The sequence below is a fragment of the Aythya marila genome (genome assembly GCF_965140915.1).
Source record: "Aythya marila genome assembly, chromosome: 1".
Lineage (NCBI taxonomy): Eukaryota > Metazoa > Chordata > Aves > Anseriformes > Anatidae > Aythya > Aythya marila.
The window spans coordinates 26,601,644-26,625,980 of NC_139042.1; the positions used below are offsets into that span (position 1 = coordinate 26,601,644).

Here is a 24,337-nt window from a genome sequence, read left to right on the forward strand (position 1 = left end):
ACTTTGCAAAAATAATGTAACACTGTTTTCTGACAGCTGACCAATTTGGTGACAAAGACCCATTCTAGGTTGCATCCTTCTTTGACGTGTCATATTTAGGCACAGCTTTTCAGAGGAAGGTGTTCCTCATCAGCCTCAGTCAGTCATGAAGTCACTGTGTGGCCTACCTTGCTCAAGATATTTAGCTTTACTTCTTTACAAAGCTTTGATTGTGTCTCAACTCCTGCCACCTCCATTCCCATGAATGCCTCCCTGCACAACATCCTATCTATGCAAGTTAGCATCTTCTCTTTTAGCACTGCTGCACTCTGATCCCCAGCAAAATTCAAGAAATTGGCTTTCATGCATCACTATAGCAACATTCTGCCAACACTGATACAAAGCAAAGTTATTTTAAATTTATCTCACTGTAACTTGGCCCTCATTCCTTTTTTTTAAAGTGCTCTGGTAATGGTTTTCCTCTCCAAATTTCTGATGTATTTGTAGTACAAGCACTTACCTGGAAGAAGAACAAAACCAAAGCTGTCACTGATGCATAGTACCTTAATTATTTGCCTAGCAGATAAACATTTGATTGAGCCTAAGGAAAGTGCTAGTGAGCAACGCAAAATTCATTTGCCTTTAGAAATATTATGGTTAAAAGTAGGATAGATTTAATTTGATTTAATAGGGAACCAAATAAAGATGGCATATGCAATCTGATATCTTATAATTTCTTTTATATCTTGGAAATTTTTATGCCTCTGTCAAATTATGTTTAAATTGGCCAGAGTGTTCAAACGTGGCACACTTAGGCAGTTTTTCTCACAAAACATATTCTCTTCAATTTGTCCCAATAAACTAATGGGAAGACACTTGCTGTGTTTAGCTAGCGCTATAGTTACTGGATTTATAATGATGCTCATTACAGTTCTTGATTACTTATTGCAGTTTTGGTATGTGCATTTGTGGCTTTCCCTTTGTAACAGCTGAGATGAAAAGACTGGAAGGGCAAGGAGTCACTTTCATGACCAGTTCCCTCCTTTCATTTATGTAGTACCATTGTTTTTATGTTAGAGAGGTTACATGGTTAGCTGTGTTGTGTTGCATTGTGTCATGTTGTGTTGTGGTTTGTTTTCTAGCAGACAGGTCACTATAGAAATACAGAATCACAGAATCACAGAATCACAGAATTTTCTAGGTTGGAAGAGACCTCAAGGTCATCGAGTCCAACCTCCAACCTAACGCTAACAGCCCTCCACTAAACCATATCCCTAAGCTCTACATCTAAACGTCTTTTGAAGACTTCCAAGGATGGTGACTCCACCACTTCCCTGGGCAGCCTGTTCCAATGCCTCACAACCCTTTCAGTGAAGAAGTTCTTCCTAACATCCAGCCTAAAACTCCCCTGGCTCAACTTAAACCCATTCCCCCTCGTCCTGTCACCAGGCACGTGGGAGAACAGGCCAACCCCCACCTCGCTACAGCCTCCCTTGAGGTACCTAAAAAGAGCGATAAGGTCGCCCCTGAGCCTCCTCTTCTCCAGGCTGAACAAGCCCAGCTCCCTCAGCCGCTCCTCGTAGGACTTGTTCTCCAGGCCCCTCACCAGCTTCGTCGCCCTTCTCTGCACCCGCTCAAGCACCTCGATGTCCTTCTTGTAGCGAGGGGCCCAAAACTGAACACAGTACTCGAGGTGCGGCCTCACCAGAGCTGAGTACAGGGGGACGATCACCTCCCTAGCCCTGCTGGTCACGCTGTTCCTAATACAAGCCAGGATGCCGTTGGCCTTCTTGGCCACCTGAGCACACTGCTGGCTCATATTCAGCCGACTGTCCACCATCACTCCCAGGTCCTTCTCTGCCTGGCAGCTTTCCAACCATTCCTCTCCCAGCCTGTAGCTCTGCTTGGGGTTATTGCGCCCCAGGTGCAGGACCCGGCACTTGGCCTTGTTAAACTTCATGCAGTTGACCTCAGCCCATCGGTGCAGCCTATCCAGATCGGAAGCATAGCTTTGAAGTAGAGTGGAAGCAAATGAAGGGTTGCCTGTTTGCTCAAAGGAACAGGCTGGAAGAAACTGGAAGGGGAGAACCAGCCTCTGGCTCTTCCTCCAATAGTTAAGCCATGAGTGAACTGAAATACACAGATATGTGTCTCTGCTGTTCAGAGGAAGATATTTTATTCCCTGGCTTTTGCACAGAAGTGTTTAATTCTAAAGGGATTTCTTTGAACGCTTGAGACTGATGTTACCTGAGCTAATCTTGTTCTGTAGCAGCACCTTGTGGGAAAGAGATCAGACTACAGCTTCTCACACCAGCCAACATTCCCAGAAGATAGTTGCTGCGTGAGCATCTGTCTTCACTGAGCTCAACAGGTTGTTTTAGTCTTGCAGTGGAAGTTACAGGATTCCCCTGAGTAATTCCAAACATATCCTATAGGATGATATACGGAACTTGATTTGTCCTGCTTTTTAATCTGTGACACCCAGAATCCCTGTGCTGACAATAAATGCCTTTTTACTGTGGAAAATTAGTGAACAGATGGAGGTAAACTGTACATGACAAAGTAAAGCTACGCTGTATTTTATCAGAAATGTGTTAATCTATTTTGATATATTCAGTCTGTTGCACAAATGCTTAGTTTACAGACAGTGAAATAGCTGCTAGTTCTTTTCAGCTCTTATCTTTCCAGCTGAAAAGAAATGCAGCATTTTCAGCTGGGCTTTAAAGTGCCATTTGTGTACAGTTGTTTCTTCTGGATTGTTTTTTTAGACTAACATAAGCCTCATATAGTCTGCCATTTCAGTGACCACTTCCTATTGGGTTCACAGTTGTGCAAATCCTATTAATTGTAGACACATCAGCTTAGTTTTTGCTGGAAATGAGAAATTAGGCTGAGACATGCTCATATTGGAGGCTGGTGCTTAGTGTTTTGCAGCTGGAGTTAAATGGCTTTGAAATCATCCCCTCTAAAACTCTGAGTGATGCTTCTTGAATTCTGGTATTGCTTTGGCTTCAAAAATAGAGCCTACTTTTGCTGATCTGGCCATTTTTGTTAGAGAAGGACTGTGAAAGTTCTTTATATTATTGTAAGAGAAGTATGGTCTTTAGCTTAAAGATGATGCCATGGACACCAACAAGTACCACCCAGAGATGCTGACTTGGTCTGCAGTAGCCATTTAGGTCCCCTAGCTGAATGTTCTACTTACTATACAGGGCTTTCAATTCTCAGTGTCTGAGTGCACAGAAACTCAGACACTCTATCCATGTTCAGCATGATCTCAGGGAAGCTGTTGTGCGATTGCTATGTTAGAGGCCTTGGAAGGGATCTCTGGGGTCTGCTTTCTTTCCTGGAGTGTGGTACTGCTGCTGTGCCTGCGTGAAAGCTGGTGAGGACATCTTTTGGTCTGTTGAAAGCTTATCTCTCAAAACACATTTCAGCAGCTTACACAGTTTGGGGTACTCATGGTACCTCTAAGGTAAGCTCATTACAAAATAGTTTAAAAGAATGCCAATAAGCATTTATGTCTCCCTAAATCTCCTTAGGTGACACAGGCAATCATACTGGTATGTTTAACCCAACAGTTACAAGCTTGTAAGCTGAGGAGAGCATCAGTATAGCTATAAACTGTGGCGTGTATCAGAGATACTTAATTTTATTGAAACCATTTCTTATTTCAGTGTGAAAGCTTTTCCTAAATCACACAGTGCTCATACATATGTTCTAAACCAGGAAGACCGAAAATTGTTAGATTTAGTGAATAAAGTACTGAATTTGGAAAGCAGGCTATATGGGTAAAGGCAGGCAGATGGTAGGTGCCATTTCTAGTCTCTCAGCATAACAAGGACCTTTCAGTGCTTCTGGCAGTCCTATCATATCAAGGAAGTTCCATGCAATGTCCGTTGAGTTTGTCATTTGGAAATGCAAATATGGTTCTGCAGAAGCTTGTATCATCCACAGTTTTTGTACTTTATGAAAAAGGTATTCTAAATACAATTTAATGAATTCTTGTTCATTTCCCTTGGAGGAAAAAAAATAGCATACCTTGGAATGAATGGGACTAGGCTGTATACATTTAAGGTAAACGTATTCTACATGCACCAAATGTATCACAATTGAGTTGTTTATTTGTTATTTCTTTGCTTCAAACCTATGCTGGAATGTTAATGTTCAGCTAAGATTTTACCCAGGATACATATTTTCCCAGGATACAGGTTTCATTAACGTCAAAAGGCAAAGTACTCTTTAGCAAATAGGAAAATGAATAAGTATGTCTTTTATTTTGCAGGAGGCAATAAGCTGAGGAATCAACATTTTCGTCTAAACTGGGCATGGATCTCCTTAGAAAAGGCATATTATTTGGTAAATGAAGATTCCAAATATCTTGATGTTGTTCTTAAACGGAGAGGTTACCTGGGAGAGACCTCTTTTATAAGTAAGTTCAGTTTTAGTCTTCTCAATTACTTATGAACTAAAAATCCAAGACCTAGTCCTTCCTTCTTTGATTTGAAACATGAAAATTTCTGTTGGCTTCAATATCAGAAGAGGATCATGTAAGCAAGACTGGTTAATCAATATGAAACTGAAGCTGACCACAGCATGTTATTCTAATTAGTTCTTCAGAGTGCTTCTTCCCTGGAAATAATTTTGGGTTTTTGGATTGAATTTTTGAAAGTATTTTAGTAATTTAGATTTTAAGTATTTAGTTGATTATAAATATAAAAATGTAATGTTTAAATCATAAAACATATAATGAAATAAGAATAATACAAGTTATTCTTTTATTCATTTAGAAGTGTTTAGAAATATGTGTTTTTATGATACAGACATATTTTCACATCTCATACTTTAGTCTGTGTTTGTAACAAACTTTTTTCACTAGCAGAACAAGTTTGTGACTTCAGGTAATGAAATGTTTGTCTGTGGACCCAATTTGGAGGACACAAAAGGCTCTGTTACTCAGGAGGACATCATTAAAACAGAAAAGAGTAAAATGTATTCTTGCTTTATGCCTTCTCAATGTGCAGTATTTCAAAATGCTGGCAATATTGTATATATCCCAAATTAGCATGAAATTATATCAGAACAAAGAAGTGATTGTCCTATATAAAAATTTAAGTCAGAGTTCCTCTAGCTGATTTACCTCCATGCAGTGGAAAACAGCAAGCACTGAAGAAAGTCAGCAGCCTGTGGAACGCTTTTTATTAATTGGAAGAAATGAAAATATTTACAATTAAAAATAGTTTATGAGAAAATGCATAAAAAATATCACAGAACTGGACAGGTTTCTCAGTGTGGAATCTTCAATATTAAAAATACTGGAATGTTAAAAATTTTAAGGTATATTTTTAAAGAAGCAAATACATCTATAATCCTAATTTCCAAAGTACTTTTGTATCTTCTGAAATCTCGTTAGCTTCACAGCCTAAAGGGTCTCCTATAAATAGATGACAAGGCCAGTATTTTCCCACAAACTAACATAAAAAGGCTGAGATGTTGATGTCTGCTTCTTGCCAAGAGGTATTCTAAAAGGACTGAACATCCTTTCATGCCACCTTTCATACACTTGTGTATGTATTTATGTGTATACATATATGTATGTCATCTATAAACAGCAATTAACCTGTAGCACACAGGTTAATTAGAAGACTTGTACAGATTTTAACTAATCCATGAGTAAAGTGGTAAGTTTTAATGAATGGCAATATTTACTCATCACGTGTGCAATCAAGGATTATTTTATGATCAGATATCTAAGGTTGATACTGCTGTTGTATTTTTTTTCATAGACTACAGTTCCCATCCAGATTTTATTTTCCCTGTAATGGCTGTAGCAACCAGAAAGGCTGCAATAAACGTACATCATTTTCAGGGCATTGTGAACTGGTCTGGTTAGCAGCTACAAGCAGTAGGCTCATTTTCTTCAGTTAATGTTGGCAGTCAGTTCAGGCTGATACAAGAGGTGTTGAAAGCTGTTTGCAGTGTCTGGGGAGTGAAAAGGTGAAAAAAGATTGCATTATCACATTTGATAGATATTTTTTTAAGAGAAAGTAAAAGAATGAGAATGATGAATGAAACACAAAGTTATGGACGTGTGGTTTAAATTAACTACTGTTAGTGGTTAACAGATACTGGATAGACTTCTGCCTTTTAAAGAGTTTCTACATAATTTTCTACCTATGGATTCAAATTAAGTTTCTGAACTGAACTGACTCAGAGCAAAAGATCTGACAAGAAAGTTTAAATAACTTGCCTCTGGTTGACTACCTTAATCCTGCAAAATGGAATTACTGAGCAGAAAGAATATAAAAGGCTGTCAGACAGCCTTAAACTGGGAGGGAAACACCAACAAAAAGCCATTACAGAGCATCCTGGATCCTCAGGCTGTAAGGTCTTGGTGGAAGGAACCTTACTGGATTTTACCCTGTGGCTTTGCATTTTCAACTTGACTTGAGTTGAAAAGTTTGCATTTAATGATCATCGTTATGCAAACACTGAAAATTCATAAATATTATAACTACACTGGATAATTATAAATTAATTCCAATGGATTATCATTTAAAAAATAATAATATCTTTTTTAAAAAAGCGCTTACTGTAGTGGAAATGACCATTACCACAAGGGCTCAGATTTTACATCTTCTATCATCTGTGTTCCCTATGTTTTACCTCTTTGTGTCTTTGTGTTTTTCTTAGCTTTCCCCTTGAAGGCTGGACTTCCCAGGTGTGTTTTATTTTTTGTAAGAGAAATAAATATTATCATGGATTTCAGGTAACATGTTATTTAGATGATATGGAACAGAAGAGAACCCAAAACGCTAAAGGGGAAACAAAATCTGTTGGTCTTTTTGGGCATGCATAGGTGAATTACAGAGAAATGGAAACCTGATAATCTGCTCAGAGAATTTAGCTTTTCTAGGAGTTAGTTTTGGTTTGGCTAACTCTGTCTTCATAATATTAATTGAGGCTTCCACTGCTGTGTGTGACACCAATATAAAATTGATTCAGCAACAAGAACTGTTGCAAAAAATAAGCTTTTTTTTTCTTTTTTTTAAGCTTTTTTTTTTTTTTTTTTTTTTTTTTTTTTTTTTTTTTAAGATGATGTAATGAGAGAAAAATACAAGTGGTGTTTTTAATGACCTGAATCTTTGATTTGGGCAGGTATTAGCACCAGAGATGGTACTGCCAAGAAAGATAAAGACTTCAGAGGAAAAGCACAGAAGCAGGTGCAGTTTAATCCTGGCCAAACTTTAGCTACATGGCGAGTACGGATTTTGAGTGATGGCGAACATGAACAGTCTGAGTCTTTTCAAATTGTTCTTTCTGAGCCTGTCATGGCAGTTCTGGAATTTCCAGATGTATCCACAGTGGAGATTATCGATCCAGGAGATGGTAAGAACTGTTCCAGAACTGTATTGGTAATATGTTCATATTCCAAAGAATTAACTGGAGGGGAAATGCTATGAGTAGCAGTGGATTTCAAAGTTTATACTAAAATGCTAAACTAGCTATTTCACAGGTGACTTTCTGAGGCCATAAATCTACATAAATAAATGTGTCCGTCCTTTGCAGAATCAACAGTTTTTATTCCTCAGTCCACATATACTATTGAAGAAGATGTTGGTGAGTTATTTATTCCAGTCAGAAGAAGTGGAGATGTGAGCCAGGAACTGATGGTTATCTGTTACACCCAACAAGGTAACAGAATCTACAATAGAAAAAGAAGTGAAAGTGGAAAACAGACAGAAAAGCAAAAAGAATTGGTCCATCTATTGCATAATGAAATTATGTTAATGACTTCATCTTCAGTCTCCATTGGAAATGTATTCATCTTTGCAATCTGTCTTACAGTCTTATTAAATATAGACAAAAAGTGATCATGTTCCAAATACCTGCCTGTTATTATGAGGTTAAAGAGATCTATGTTTTTTATCTTTTTGCAAGATTTTTATATGTGATTTCTAATATTTTAAAGTGGTGAGAATTAAAAGCACTGCGGTGGGTGTCCATGATAGCCCTTACTTGCTTGAAAAAATGGGTATAAAATAATATTGTTCAGCTAACGTTTTTCTCCTTCCTCTATATACCAATATCCTATTAATTATACCGATACAGAGTACAGTTTCATTTGTTTTCATCAAATTGCATCTAGAGATAGTTAATTTCTGATACACTGACATCTTCTACTTAATAAACTAAATGATTTAATTTCTAGACCTCACAGAGTCTCCTTGGTCAGTCTTTATCTTTTGTGATAAACTACAATATTCCTTCTGACTGAAAAACTGCAAATGAATTTGAGGGTCCGTATGCATACGTTGTATGATATAGTAGAAGTAGTGTGTCCAGGGATCTCAGAAATGTAGCCGGCTTAGACATTTCTACCTATACTATCACCTAAAACTAAACAGAAATAAAAAGATAATTAAAATAAAATTCAGCCTCTGTGAGGGGATTATAATAGCCAGGGTTTGTGTAGTGACTGTTTTCCTTTTATGCCACAGGAACAGCATCTGGCACCGCTCCAACCTCTGTACTTTCATACTCTGACTACATATCCAGGCCTGAGGATCACAACAGTGTTCTACGTTTTGACAAAGATGAACGAGAAAAAATGTGTCGGGTAGTCATCATAGATGATTCCTTGTATGAAGAGGCTGAGACCTTTGATGTTTTGCTAAGCATGCCAATGGGTGGAAGAATTGGTACAGAATTTGCAAGCACTCGAATTACCATTGTACCTGACAAGGATGATGGTAAGACATGATGTTGTAAAGTGATATTTATTCCCATTCCAGGACAAGACCTAAAATTAGGTTCACACTCAAACCGTCATGTAGAAGTTGCAGTCACTCCTGGTGGTTAAAACACATGCTGCTTCCATTAAGATATGTGAAAATAGTATTAGAGAGCTAGGGTTGGTTGTTGTTTTGTTTTGTTTTGTTTTGTTTTTGTATTATTTAGTACTGAATTTTTATGATTTAAAAAAATCATGAGCAAACTGGGAGTGAGGAGATGTGCCTTTCCATTCTATCATAGTAACAGGTGTAACCCAAAATATCATGTGGCATGGGCACCCTTATACATGTGATTCTGAGGTTGTATCCACAAAGCCCATTGATTGTCATGCTCTAAAGGGCCAGATTAGAAATGCTGAACCAGAAACCACATAGCAGCTGCTAAGAGGCAGGTTATATTCCTTTGTGTTTGATTCTGTGTTCATATTCTTCCTAGAAGTATCCATGTATGCTTCTTATGTCTTTGAAAAAAATAATCAAAAGACAGTAGTGTTGCTTTGAAAGAGACATTTCTCATGGTGAATTAGAGTTTTGTGACTAAGGAAGAATAAAATCAGCACACTGCTGATTCATCAACTTCTTTGGAAAACATGCATAAGTATTGTTACAGCCTTGGGCTGAGGTCAACTGCATGAAGTTTAACAAGGCCAAGTGCCGGGTCCTACACCTGGGGCGCAATAACCCCAAGCAGAGCTACAGGCTGGGAGAGGAATGGTTGGAAAGCTGCCAGGCAGAGAAGGACCTGGGAGTGGTGGTGGATAGTCGGCTGAATATGAGCCAGCAGTGTGCTCAGGTGGCCAAGAAGGCCAACGGCATCCTGGCTTGTATCAGGAACAGCGTGACCAGCAGTGCTAGGGAGGTGATCGTCCCCCTGTACTCAGCTCTGGTGAGGCCGCACCTCGAGTACTGTGTTCAGTTTTGGGCCCCTCGCTACAAGAAGGACATCGAGGTGCTTGAGCGGGTGCAGAGAAGGGCAACGAAGCTGGTGAGGGGCCTGGAGAACAAGTCCTACGAGGAGCGGCTGAGGGAGCTGGGCTTGTTCAGCCTGGAGAAGAGGAAGCTCAGGGGTGACCTTATCGCTCTTTTTAGGTACCTCAAGGGAGGCTGTAGCGAAGTGGGGGTTGGCCTGTTCTCCCACGTGCCTGGTGACAGGACGAGGGGGAATGGGTTTAAGTTGAGCCAGGGGAGTTTTAGGCTGGATGTTAGGAAGAACTTCTTCACTGAAAGGGTTGTGAGGCATTGGAACAGGCTGCCCAGGGAAGTGGTGGAGTCACCATCCCTGGAAGTCTTCAAAAGACGCTTAGATGTAGAGCTTAGGGATATGGTTTAGTGGAGGGCTGTTAGCGTTAGGTTGGAGGTTGGACTCGATGACCTTGAGGTCTCTTCCAACCTAGAAAATTCTGTGATTCTGTGATTAAGCCTGTCCTTCAGTGTCTCCAGCATTGGTGTGGCAGCTCTAGGAGCAAAAATCTTTCCTGTGACAGTTGGCCTTATTTATGCTTGGAGATCAGATGATGACATCTCAACTGCAATTTCTGTGAAAGGAAAACCAAGGATCTGTTTTAGTCCTCTCTTTGAGGCCATAAATCTATTGTTAAGCTGTCATATTTCCTGAAGACTGATATGAGAAATTATGTACTACAGTACTCTCTGGAAAGTGTAGTGCCAAATGAGACTGTTATCAGCACAGTGATTTCTCCCTTGTTAAGGATATAAAAGGTAGCTCTTAAAGGCAGGAAGTTGACACCCATCTAATTGCACCATACTCAGTCTACCTGAAACTTCTCACGTGTAATCCTCTGTTATAACAGAGGTGACTTTGTTTTCTCTGTAGGCTTTTTGAGTAATCAGATAACATTAATGAATACAACAGTTTGAAGCACCAGTTCATGTAAAGTAACAGATCACGTACCAAATACAAACTTACTTTAGAAAAAGTGTAAGATAGAGGTGAACAAAAGTTATAGAACATATAGTATGCCTATAATCTGTAGTAATGTTATTTTTATAACATTATAACTAATGTATTCTGTAGTCCACATTAATATTTTTACTTCACATCTGCTGATATATTATTGTTTGTTTAAATTAATTTTCTAATTAACAAAGTTTCTTTGGACAAATGTGACAGCATATTATTAAGTTGTGATTTCTTCAAATGCTTACACTTAGACTTGTTGAACCTCATTAGGTCCACTTCTCAAGCTTGTCCAAGTCCCAGGTAAGACTGTTAAAGGATTAAGTTAATGGAGTACACAACAAAGTAAGTTATCAGACACAAAGTTACATGTGTTGCTACAGGTTAAGCACTAAAAAATAAAAACAGATCTGTTGCAGTCATACTTGAAGAATATTTTGTTTGTTTCAAGTTTTTTATCATTTTTTTTTGTCTTCCCAAGTGATTTTAATTCCAAGCTACTGTATTTAGTGTTGCCATGAGAGCACACAGTCTTATTGCCGGGCTGAGAAACAGCCTTCTTTCCTTAGTGGAATTGTTGAAGCCTCATGCTGTTCACAGCAGGAAGTACATTAAATACATTTGTTCCACTTCATTCACATTAGATGGGCAAGCAGCCATTCATATTTCTTCTTGACATTTCTACATCAAGGCTGGGAAGGCAAAGGACTCCGATTTATGTCAGAGATTTCCTTTCCATTTTCTTTATACCTACTCGGCTGAAGTGATCATTTATATCATCCATGTGATAGAGGATAGCACCATGTGGGAACATTTTATAGCTGAGTAAACTGGATGATGATATGACCCAGTCATGACGATGCAGAAGGCCAATGTTAGAAGGTCAAACAGAACAGATACATTCTTTAGTCTTCTGGGAATTTCCTTCTTGCTGTCACGCCCCCTACAGATAAATGACCATTGGAAATCCTTACACCACATTGTGGAGATCAGTGTCGTACACCACGTCATGGAAATCGATAGCCACTAGCACTTGTCCAACTTGCCAGACAGTAAAGGTCACGTTGATATTTACTGTCAAGAGCCTAAAAAGAGGCAAAAAGTCAGCAGTGTAATGCTACATTATAAATCTATGTTTTGTATTAAGTGTCCTGGTAGGCAAACAGTGTAAGCTATTTTTCTGTGTGTGCACTGAGCCAAATTTCAAACTGATGATAATTAAATATTCTATTATTAACATGTTTTTTTCAGAGGGACATCCTTGTTTCACAAGACTATCTAGAATCTCCTTACTTCCACTGGCCCCCAAGGCAAGCATTCAAGTGTGTCTTTTTCTCATTGGCCATAGGTATGCCATAACCTTAAATTGAACAAGTGGCTGGATGATCTTCACAACTGATATCTCTCAGTCTATTTGTCCAATTTAATTACAATCCAAACACTATTGGCAGAGCATGCCTAATCTTCTTTTATGGACTAGAGTCATGATTTGGCCAAGTATCCTTCACCTGTTTCCAAAGATGACTAAAATTACAAATTAGTTATTATTTGTGCTCTGTAGAGCCATTTTTGACTACTTCCTTTTCTATTTTTACAGTGCCCTGGGTCTGATGCTTCTGGCACTTCTGAGCAGCTTTCAATTTCTTTTGTCCTCTCATTAGGTAAAATCTCTATGTGACCCCTCCTGTTTCCTCAATCTATGGAAAATGGCCAAATTGGCAACTAATCAAGGGGAAGAGTGGAAGACATCCAATTTATGACACGTTATACTCCCATTTTTCTCTACTTCTAGTTTTTTATTATTACCAGTTCCACAGAGTAAAAAATGTTTAATTTACAGTGACAGCCTTAAAATTTTAGTCTCTGTTTGCTCTCTATCATAGAAATAAATTTATTTCATATCTTAGAGTAGAACATTTTAAAGAGGGAACGAGGCACATTGATATTTTTCTATCATCATCTCTTGCTGACGGTTTATTCTATGTGTGTATGCAGGCACACAGTCATGCATTATACATATATGAACTACAGATGTTGAATTAATATCATCTTCACTTATCTGCTTAACAGCTATGTATGTATTCTAACCTTAAGATTTAGGTTCCCTTGATAGGTAAGGAGGATAAAGTGTGACCTTGTCATATCTTCAGATGTCACAGCCCCAAAGATGATCAGAGGGATGGAGCACCTCTTATACGAAATAAGGCTGAGGGAGTTAGGGTTGTTCAGCCTGGAGAAAAGAAGGCTCCAGGGAGACCTTATAGCAGCCTTCCAGTACCTAAAGGGGCCTACAGGAGAGATAGGAACAGACTCTTTGTCAGGGGGTCGAGTGATAGGACAAGTAGTAACGACTTTAAACTAAAAGAGGGTAGATTTGTACTAGATATAGGGAAGAAAGCTTTTACTCTGAAGATGCTGAGGCACTGGCAGAGGTTTCCCGGAGAAGCTGTGGATGCCCCATCCCTGCTGGTGTTCAAGGCCAGGCTGGATGGGGCTTTGGGCAACCTGGTGTGGTGGGAGGTGTCCCTGCCCATAGAGGGGGGGGTTGAAATTTGGTGATCTTTAAGGTCCCTTCCAACCCATATGATTCTATGATCTATTTCAGATGGCTCCTTTAGGACAGAGGACTCAGATGCTAGATAATCATACATTTAAGCCTTCACTGCTGTAGGTTCTTAATGATTAACTACATTACTACAGTTTTATGTGAAATACAGTATTTTTTTCTAGGAGAGTATTGAAATAGAGGACTGCTTTTAAGTTTTGTACTGAAAGAACATAAAATAATTAATAAGCAGAAAGTTAAAAATTATATGAACTGTAGAAAATTATACTTTATGTTAAATCCAGAATGAGTTAAATGAGCTGATGTTCTTACACATGCTGAATTTTTCCAGGGAGACTAATGGATTGTTGTGTTATAACAGTTCACTCAAGAGTACTTTGAAAATGTCCTTCTGTCTTCATGCAGCATGTTTCTTTTTATGGCTTTGGTCTTCATATTACAGATCTTTTATTTACTATACACTGTTTGAAAATGTATTGAATGCCTAGAAAATCGTTCTAAGCTAAGCATTTTTTATTAGTTGCTTGCAATTGTAAGGAGTGAATTTAGTGTCCTGGTAAGTGCTTAGTGTTGTTTAAGATTTGAGTAATAGAGTTGTATAGAATATCTTGATGCATTCAGTTTTCCTAAGGTTTCTTCAGATCATCTTGCTTTCTCTGACATTCCTTGTATTGAGACTGCCATTTTATTCATCAGTCTTTGAAGACCCAAAGGACGCTGAGCAACACAGTAGCCAGTTCTCCTTTCGAATGTGTAAATTCTCAAGGGAATAACTTAAGTTATCTCAGAATACTGTCCATCAGGCCACTCTTTTCTCCTCTCTCCCATGCATACACGGTCATAAGTCCAAAGGAGAGAATTTAAGAACTTTTAACAGCAGGGTCCATTTTTTGTCATTACAGCTCTGCTTTTGTGGTCTGTTAAGTCTGGCTGTTGTTTTATTTTAATTTCTGTTATATCTTCTCTGCTGAGTCCCATCCTTAGTGTTAGCTCCAATACACAGAGCATGGAAGGTCTCTGTTACGTTTTTCTTCTCAGACCTCATTGGGCCAGCTGTGTTTTCATTATATTCAGGCAGAAAAGCCTGGAAATAATTATTTCTGCCAGTTAAACAAGCTAATATTGAGATTGAATGATAAAGGTGCAATTGCGACAGTCTTTATTAGACAATCTTCTAATATGGTAAAGCTGTCTCCAGTCCAGAAAAACCTGTGTATATGTATAGTCAGAAGAACAAATATAATAACTATCCCCAAGAATGGAGAGAATTATAACTTTCTTTTTAAAATGTGGTACAAGCTGTGCCTGAAATGACAGAAAAATAACAACAGCCACCTGGTAAGCAATGTCTTTTACGTTTCTTGGTTATGCTATTCCTCTTCTCTTCACCATTTGTAATAAAAGTAGTCCTAATAATAATACCTCCCTTCTTCATTTGTTCGTCAATGAAACCATGCACATTTGCTACTTCAATAAGATTCATGTTTGTAATTCATTTGGTTAAAAAAAAAAAAAAAAGTCTCAGAAAATGCACAATCTGGCTTTATTTTGGTATTTAGGATATTTATATATTTTTTGCAAAGGTTAATTGTTTTCGTTGTGTAGGACCTCACCCATTTTCAGCATGCAATTACTTTTAAAAGTCCAGAAATTCTGTCTTTGCTATTGAATGGCAAAAGTTTCCTTGCCATTCTCTTATCAGCTTTCATTACTAAGCAACAAAATGTAGGTATATCATTCAAAAGCTAGAATATTACTACTTGCTAAACAGTGGAAATCTCAGCTAGGGATAAAACAATTGTCATTGCTATGGTTTTGAGCTTTAAAATAATGATCATGATTTAAGTGGATGATGTTACAAGATATTATAAAGAAAGCATTTATAGAATAAGCTACTGCAATTTTGTGGTTATGTTTCTTGATATGAGTGTAGTTGTGGGAACGTGCCTTTGAAAAACAAAATTCAAAACATTCTTCTTGTAACACCTCTGTTTTTGTAAATATACTTGTTACACTCAAACCCTTTTTACAGCTTGTTTTTTTCTGCAAGACCCAGAAGTAAACTAATTACTCGATGAAAATATGAAAAACTTATTTAGAAATGGCTACATACTGTATCTCTCTAAGTTGATTTCTAAAATGCTGCTTGGCTTCCCCTTCCATTTGTGTTTGTAGGAGTCCTTATTTGTTATCTCGCATAAGAATCACAGACTCTGAGCTCCTTCTCGCTTGGCCTACCTGTGAGGTACCTTGTGTGTGGCATATTTAAATGCTACTGCCAAGCCTTCCCATCTTCCTGTCTTTGTTGCATCAGTTTGCTGAGAATTTGTTAGTGATACCATTTCCCAGACCTCTTATACAAAAATAATCTCTCTTTTTGAAAGTACAACATGTAGAAGAATCTTAATTGGTTTTGTGCTCTGTAGGAGGTCTAACAGTAGAAAAAAATGTGTGTCAAAGTCAGACGGTGGCCACAGTCAATACAATCACTTCTGGGTGTGTCCCCGAAGTCCTGATATCAAGGCCGGTAGGTAACGTATGCAATGATTGTAACAATATTTCTACTACTATTAAATTTTTCACATACATATGAATTCAGTATTTTGGAAAGGTAAGTGTTTCTCAGCAAACCAACCAAAGTAAATGAATTGCTTCCTAGAGAAGGACACTTGCAATAGTAAGCCTTTCTCCTGGAATGCCAGTTATAGCTGAGAGACAACTTGAGACTGTTCATTACTATATTGTACAAAGCAGTTAAATAGTTATTGAAATTTTCATCTTCAGGTTAAAGGTACACATGTTGAAGGAGTTGAGCTGTGGTATGTCTTAACAGTCTCAGATGAACTTATTGTTCCCGATTCAGGTACACTCTAGCTCATCTAATTGTTATAGAACCATTACAATTGCAACTTGACATCAAGAAAAATCAGAATTAGGTCAGTTCTTCCGGCTGCAAAGTATGCTAAATGATGTCCTTGCAGCCCATGCAGCCCATGTGGCCAAGAAAAGTAAAGAGTATGTGACCAGAGATGGCATATTGCTATAGACACCTTTCTTCAGCCCTTAGTACTGCAGCTAGACCTGTAGTCTACTTCCTCTGCTATGTTCCTGTGCTCACACTTGTTTTTAACTCATTCATGTGGCAGGGGGATTACATGTGGATTCCACGCCTCCTAAGGCAGTAAGGCAGTCTTGTGATGGTACTGTGTATAGAAAAACTGAAACCTGGGTACAGAAAGAGAAAGTTCATGTTTGCTACAATTAAGTATCATATACATTAATTAAAAATTAATCATATATAATGTTTTTCATAGCAGCTATTGAATTTGATACACACTTTGCTAGAATTACTGGATTAAGTTGCATAAAATGAGAGTAATTCATGAATGAAACAGTACAGTCAATGTATGGCATTACCTTTATCTTTATGGATTAAAAAGTTTCACGTGTTTTTCTTGGAAAATAGACTGGATCTGGTAAAGTTTGCCTTCTTCAAAGTTTTTCATTTTAGATATTATAATGTTTTCAGTATCCTTTAAAAATATTCTAAGGTGCTGGGCAGAAATGTTCTGTAGAAACAAATGGAAATGCAGACATTATTTCCTTGAGATAATGTTTGTGGCAATTTGTCTGTGACTGGTAATTTTGATTCTGAGGTGAGTTTACTTTTTGATTACAATAGTTGTGACAACAGTGCTAAGAGGATGAAAGCTGTTAAGATTACAACATCTGAGTTTGAAAAATAATCTGTTTTGACCACATCAAATAAAAAGCTATTGGCATTTGCACAGTAGGTACCTGATCTAGAATTGAGCTTTGACTGTAATCTTGACCCCTGCTTCTACAGCATTCCACAAAAATAAATGACTTGGCAAATTAAATTCATTGTGCTAAATGCAAGCTCAGTTGCTTGCATAGCTTCAAGTATATGTAAATAGCTGTAGAGTGGTGCTACCAAGTTTCAGATGTTGAAGTCCTCTTTCATAATATAATAATATAAACTATTTAAAATGAACAGTTCTTCTAAGCTTTTCTTTTCCTGCCATTAGCATGAATATATGGGAGAGACTACACAGGTTAATCTTTACTTCTATTAAACAGTAAATGGACATTTCTTCTGTAAGTTAATAGAGCTCTTGTTCTTAACTAATCTATCTGCAGCTCACCTACTTCACATTCTGAAGGGTGGAGTCTCCCGTGTTAAATACAGACTAACCCCAGCTCCATCAATTAATGCTAACTGTGATACTGAAATGCAAGTTTGCATTGTCTAGCAGCATGTGGATTATCTGGGTTGAACCAGATCAAGTCCAGAGGAAATGTGGCCCTGTTTGTCTGTTGTTAGGTCTAAGCTAATTATCTGTGTCAGCAAACAGGGCTCATTCCTTTGAACTCACTAGCATGTCTAGACTGCACCAGAACAAGCTGGTTAGCTTACAAAGCATTGTTTTGCAGCTTCAGGACTACCACTATAGATTTCTAATAGCTCTGGCAACTCATAACGTTTACGTTGCTGTATTTGTACTGGGCATGGAAACCAAGAAGGAAAAAGTTTTTAGAGAGAAAAGATTTAACACCACCAGAAAAGATCAAGCATGTGTTCAGCTTTAACAACTGCTTCTCCTAGCTTTGATATCTATGTGGCAGAGTCACAGGTCCTGGTTTTTGTTTTGTTTTGTTTTGCTTTGTTTTCTGTTGCTTCTGTCCTCCTAGGAATATATGTATCTCTCACTGAAAATACTGATCACTGAAAATCACTTCAGTATTGAGGCTTATGCTGGTGTCAGTACAAAAGAGTGTCCTTTTCTATGTTTGTTTGTTTGTTTGTTTGTTTGTTTTCCACATACCCTGTCTTCCATATTATTTGCATTGGCAACCCAAACAGATTGTGGCACTTTGCATATCTTGCAAACACTATACTCTTCTACCATGTTGATCTAAAGTAGTTTGTAAAGATATCATTTTAAAAACAAAAGCTCCCTTGGAAATAAACATTTTCATGCTATCTCATTGGTTTTCTGATAGACCCATTTCTAGCAGCATGAGAAGTGTGTTTGTTTTCCTGTTTGATTACTGCCTAGTGCTGTAGTTGATATACACTCCTGACCGTATAAATACAAAGGCAAGACAAAGATTTCATGCATTTTGTGCAAGAAACCTGGGATTAAAGCTCCTAACCTTTCTCCTCTGATTATTGTAACTTCATGCTATTGAAATCTGTGGTCTGAACAAAAAAACTCTTTAAAAAACTCCTCTTATTTCCGAAAGATGAACCATTAAATTTGCAGTGGTCTCTCTCCAGAGTGATTACCAGATTAAAGATCTGCTGTAAGTGAGCCCCAGTCATTGAGCAGAGTGTTTTCCAGCCATGACCTGAGAAATACAATGCTTTCCCTGTTAGTAGCTTGGCTTTGCTACTTCCCCTGGGGAGCTACTAACACAGCTTACAGGAAATGAGCTTTCAAAACATTTGTAAGGATTTGTTTCCTAGGATGAGTAACCATACAGAATGTGTCTTTCATTGAAGATACATGCCTCAAAAAGTGTGAAAAACAGACTGGAATACAAGGCTACCTGATTTAGGATTTAGGCATTTTTATGTTTGTCTGTGACTACATGAATACACAGTGCACGAGGATTCTTTTTCAGCAGCAGTAAAAAATAAATAAGTAAATAAATCATTAGGATAACATTAAAATAAACCAAAAACATTTTCTTTTACATCTTCCATCTGGTTTGAGTTTGGTCATGTAGGCTTCCTGAATAATCACTGAGTAGATGGGAATGCTTCTAGATCTCAGGTTGTACTCACTGTGGTGGGTGTTCCATTCCACATCTCCTCCTGCATGTTTATTATGCTGGCAAACCTTCTGGAATTGCCTGTCTCTGTCCCTGAAAACTGAGAGCAAGAAGGCTGTGAACGTGAGTACCTCTCACTTAGGTGATTAAAATAAGGTGGGACTGAGGCTAGATCAATTCTGGAACTACCAGGACATCATTATAGAAAGAAGAGGATTATTAGACTCAAGTGTACTAATCTTTAAAAATATCTGTGTAAGACATGACATGTATCAGATGTGATGATATTTTAAGTACCTTTTCTAACTGTTAGCATATTCATAACTGTTTGATCTTAGTAGGTGTTCTGTATTTTTAAATGTCTAGAGGTTGGTTGAGTCTCTCCATCCTGAGAATTACATAAAGTCAGTGTATGTCTGAAATATCCCTGTAAATAGAACTCTTGTCAAAGTTAGTAACAGTTACAGAGGAAGATCCAGAGAGTGTATTCTATTCACCTGAGTCTTCAAAATGTTTCAGATGAGAGCTTCACAGTCCCAAATATAAATTCAATCACTGACAACCCAATCTCTATAGGCAAATAATGTAAGATGGATGTGTGTGTGTCTGTGCGTACAAACACACACACAGTTAAATACACATCATGCTGAATAAAAAGTTTGAAGTGGAAATGAAAGCCTTTTCATCTGCCAAAACTACACATTTGTCAGGTTTGTCTTTCATCCTGAAAAGGTTGATGACCTTGATAATGCTCAAGCAAGTCCATGAATCTGCACTATCATTCAGTAAATACATTCAGTTCCATCAATTTTTTGCGACCCATGGTTCTAGTTTTCCCAGATAAGTAGAGAGGCAGCTGCCTTTGTTTCCACTAATGTGGACTACTAAGGGTTTTGTTTGTTTGCTTTGTTTCTAATCATTTATTTTGTTGATTATGAAATACAGGAAAAATCCTGCAATCAGAAGAAAAAAATATATTTTTCTCAAAACTTCTAATTTAATTCTTGCATGCAATTACAAAATACTTAGGAACTGTTGCCTTTTCAGATGAAGCTCTGGCTTATTAACAACTTAGTAACTGCTTTATATTATGTCTGGTTAGTTTTAATTAAAATCCCATCCTACATTGTTCAGTTTTCGATAAAAAGAAATAAGCAATCTATCACAGAGGAAATTGTTGTCATATGCTGTGTAGTCAGTCAGATTATCCTCAAGCACTTCAGGAAAACATAGGTATTTTTTTCTCTCTGATTATCTGATAGGCCTCTCCATAAATTTCATGACAAAATGTATTCACAATGTATTTTATTGAGCTCAGTTGTAGGCAAAAGCAGCTTCCTCATTTCCAAAGTATTTGTTCTGCTGTAATAGAAGGTTTTGCAACATTCTTATAATAGGGGAATTTGACTGAGTCAAGGAAGTGATGGGACAAATTTTCCCCTACCATTAAGATTTTGTATAACCTTTGGGTAACCTGTACCTTTTCTGTATGCTCAGCATAGCTCTGTAGATCCATAAACTTTTCCTGTCATTTCCTTTGAATTTTTCCTGTTTTTCTATGCCTGATGATTTCATAGTGCCACTGACAAAGCACTGGTTAAATCACTATGATCTCTGTCAATTCAAATCTAGTTGGCCATGTGCTGTATGGTGTTTTCCAGCTTATTTGTGGTATTGTAACCTCATGTTTGTAACGAATTCCCACTAAGCAGGATAACAAAATTATGATGAGATAGAAGGAGAATTTGTGTAGGTCTTCAAATCACATCCCAACCACTGGGGAAGGTGGGTATGATTTCTGCTGTGCAACAGAAAATGTGAGGCACTGGCTCTGTGTGACATTACTTTTATATGTTTGAAATAGAAATGGAGAGGCTAGCAAAGGGGAGCTACATCTAGGATGCAGTTGGTCTATGTTTTCAATCCTGTTTACTTTGTAAAATTGCTGTGGGTGGAAAAGTTGAAGAAGGGAGGAAAAATGAAGATAAAAAAATATGTCTGTTAAGTGGGATAAAGCTTAATCTCCTTTGCTTTTTGCTCTTCTTTCTTTATAAACTCTGGAACTTAAATATTAAGATAAAAGACTATTCACATTCCAGTCTACATGGAATAAGATTGATTTTGTTTTAAATGTTAGATGTGGGGGAACTAAAATTAAGCATTGCCCCTTTGGTTAGCTGGAAAACATTTCCAAAAGCAGCTCCAGTTATATATCATGTTTTAGTCTGGTTTTAACAACAGGAATCTGTGAGAACATTCTAGTTAAGCTTTCATTATCTATATTCACCTTTGTCTGTTTGCACCAAAGTGAAAAATGCAAGGAATTTTCTGGCTTGTGCACAGGACCCAGATCAAGTAAGTTTAATGAGATAATGCATTTGTTTTTGCACACAAATTCCTACCTTCTGCCACACAAAATTGGAAGTGTAGGAGGCAAGAAAAAGAGCGCAATGCTGATATAACAATTGCCACCCTAAAATGGGCAAAGCAATACTTTAAATTAAGCTAAAAGTACATGAGAAAAAGTCTAAAGCTTAAAACAAAGGTGTTTTTTTTTCTTTTTCTTCTTTTTTTTTTTTTCAGTTACTAAAGAGTGAAAGTCTCTCCATTCTCTAATGTTATGTTATGTTATGTTATACCTGTTATGTTATGTTATGTTATGTTATGTTATGTTATGTTATGTTATGTTATGTTATGTTATATGTTATGTTATAGAGATATGTTATATCTCTAATGTTATGTTTCCGTTGTTTCCTTCAAGATAAGGTAAAGGAACACTGATAGATATTATTCTTTTTTCACCAGAACCAGCATTCTACTTTGGAAATGATGAATACTATGTTGATGAGAGTGCTGGCTATGTTGAGGTACGTGTCTGGAGGACTGGAACCGATCTGTCTAAAGCTGCTTCTGTTACAGTAAGGTCTCGCAAATCTGAACTAATGACTGCAGAAGGTAAGTAATTGTTTTGGTCTAGTTTCATAATATATCTCAACAACAAGTGCTAGTACATTTGGTCTTACCTGATATAGATTCAGCTACATAAGCTGAAATTTATACATGTCTTTCTCTTAGATCTTTCTTCTTAGAACAAATTAGGTACTTACAGAGTTTGCTCTGCAAGAAACTGAAACAGGAGGAACCATGAGGACCAACACTGACAGAAATATCTTCAAATATTCATATAAAACACTGTCCCACAAAGGCAGTTGATTGTTGCCACAACAGCATACTCTGGGCACAGACTTTTAACCCCTGGCAGCACACAGACTTTGCTCTTCTTACTGTAGACAGTGAGAAATTATCTAGTATCCTGTACAGCAAGAGGGTTGCTACAGCTGTGTGGCTCAATGATGATTTGACAGAACCTTTGCAGAATCAGATGTTAGAGTACATACAAATACAAATGTTAAGAGTATTTTCACAAACCACAGTGTTTCAAACTAAGACGGTCATATAAAGGTATCACAAAAAGACCAGTAACCTTGCTTATATGCTTATCCCAAGTGTAAGTAGACAGTAGAGTTCATCTATTCAACTAATTTTCAGTGAGGTAAAGTTGTATAAACTTTACTGTTACTTGAGCAATGTGGAAAACCCAAACATTCACCTGTAGAAAATCTTTCCGCATGCTTTCTCATAAAAAAGGAAATGATGAAGTCTAAGAATACATGATTATTTCATTTATGAACTTGTTTTATATGATCTTCTGTCTTTGTTTAACCCTGACTATTGAAGTTATTTCCGGAGAAGGAGGGGAAATACTGCCTTATAGTAAGAATCTTAATTCATTGTGCCAGGATTTTAGCCTGATTCTGCAGCAAGTAAACAAACCTGAAAACTGAGGCTGTCGCAGCCCTCAGGCTCTTTAGTCTGTTGGTGACAGCCTAAAAGATCTGACATAGTTGAAAGCCTGTTAAGCCATGAACTGGGTCCTTGATCTTGACACAGCACAGCAGTGTCAAGCAGTTGATCTGATGCACTGAGCGACCAGTCCTGGCATCCTGCCTTACAGGCTTAGGCCTGGCTAGAGCATCAAGGACCCTAGGCAAGTGTCCATCTGATGACGACCTTTGATCTCACCAAATTTTGTCAATTCACCTAATTCCAAACCCCTTTTTAATGTCAATGAAAGTGTTTCCCTCAAATCTTTGAGTCAACAGCTCTGCTGCCACTTAGTCACCCTAAAAATGAATGTTAAAACTCAGTCTTTTACTAAAGCCCTAGACACCGTTAATGCTGTGCTTTTATATACAGTGACATATTTTAGTCAGGATCTTGTTTTGTTCCATTCCTTCTCATTGGTTTGTTATGGGTTGGCTTGCTTTGCTTCGAACAAAACAATGGTTGGTTGGTGTTCTTGGAGGTCTTTTCCAACCTCAACGATTCTATGATTCTATGCAAACAAAACAAAACAAAACAAAACATAAAAGCAAGCCAAACCTGTCTTTAACTGTAGAAGATACCAAACACCACCTGACACGGGCTGGGCAGAATTTGATTCTTTTGGTTTCTATTCATTTTTGTTTTGAACAGCACATTCTCCTTTGAATAGCACTTCTTCCTTGCATTTAGCTCACTGACCTTTTTCCTTCCTTGTTTATGTTAGTCTCAAAACTACCAACTTCATTATATACAAAATTTCTTTCCAAAAGGCTGCTTCATCTCCAGAGTCTTTCTCAAATCTTTATGCTTACTTTCAGTTCTTACTTCCAACAAACTTGATTGATTTTATTGGAATAACTTTTAGTTTACAAAAGAATAGATTCAATCCTGATTGTATCAGGAGTATCACACTTGTATCACACTTGTATCACTAAACAAAAAGTGACTTAATATCCACCCATTAAATTGTGTAGTCCAACTTAGATGGTCAAGAGATATTTTTGCTCTATGTGACTGTCAATGTTTGGCAAATATTAAAATTACATTTAAATAAAAAAATATATTTACCTAAATTTAACTGCCTGAAGTTAGATATGTTAGATATTTTTATTTTATTAATGCTATTTATGTATTTGATATTTTTTAATTCCTTTCCCACTGGTAGCTGGAGTAGATTATGTAGGCATCAGTCGTAATTTGGATTTTGCCCCTGGAGTCAGTATGCAGACATTTCGTGTGGTAATTCTGGATGACCTTGGACAGCCGGTGTTAGAAGGAACTGAGAAGTTTGAGCTTGTGTTAAGGATGCCTATGAATGCTGCCCTTGGAGAACCCAGCAAGGCAACCATCTTCATTAATGACTCAGTGTCTGATTGTGAGTTGATTTCTTGTCCT

General features: G+C 37.5%; 1 protein-coding gene across 1 annotated transcript in view; it reads left to right on the forward strand.

Moving 5' to 3' along the window:
- Positions 1-24,337, forward strand: part of FREM2 (FRAS1 related extracellular matrix 2) — a 126,252-nt gene that overhangs the window by 66,975 nt on the left and 34,940 nt on the right. The window contains exons 3-8 of the mRNA XM_082768624.1: positions 4,265-4,411; positions 7,138-7,368; positions 7,549-7,674; positions 8,481-8,732; positions 21,863-22,012; positions 24,108-24,317. Of these exons, the coding sequence (XP_082624750.1) occupies positions 4,265-4,411; positions 7,138-7,368; positions 7,549-7,674; positions 8,481-8,732; positions 21,863-22,012; positions 24,108-24,317 (1,116 nt within the window). The remainder of the gene's footprint in view (positions 1-4,264; positions 4,412-7,137; positions 7,369-7,548; positions 7,675-8,480; positions 8,733-21,862; positions 22,013-24,107; positions 24,318-24,337) is intronic.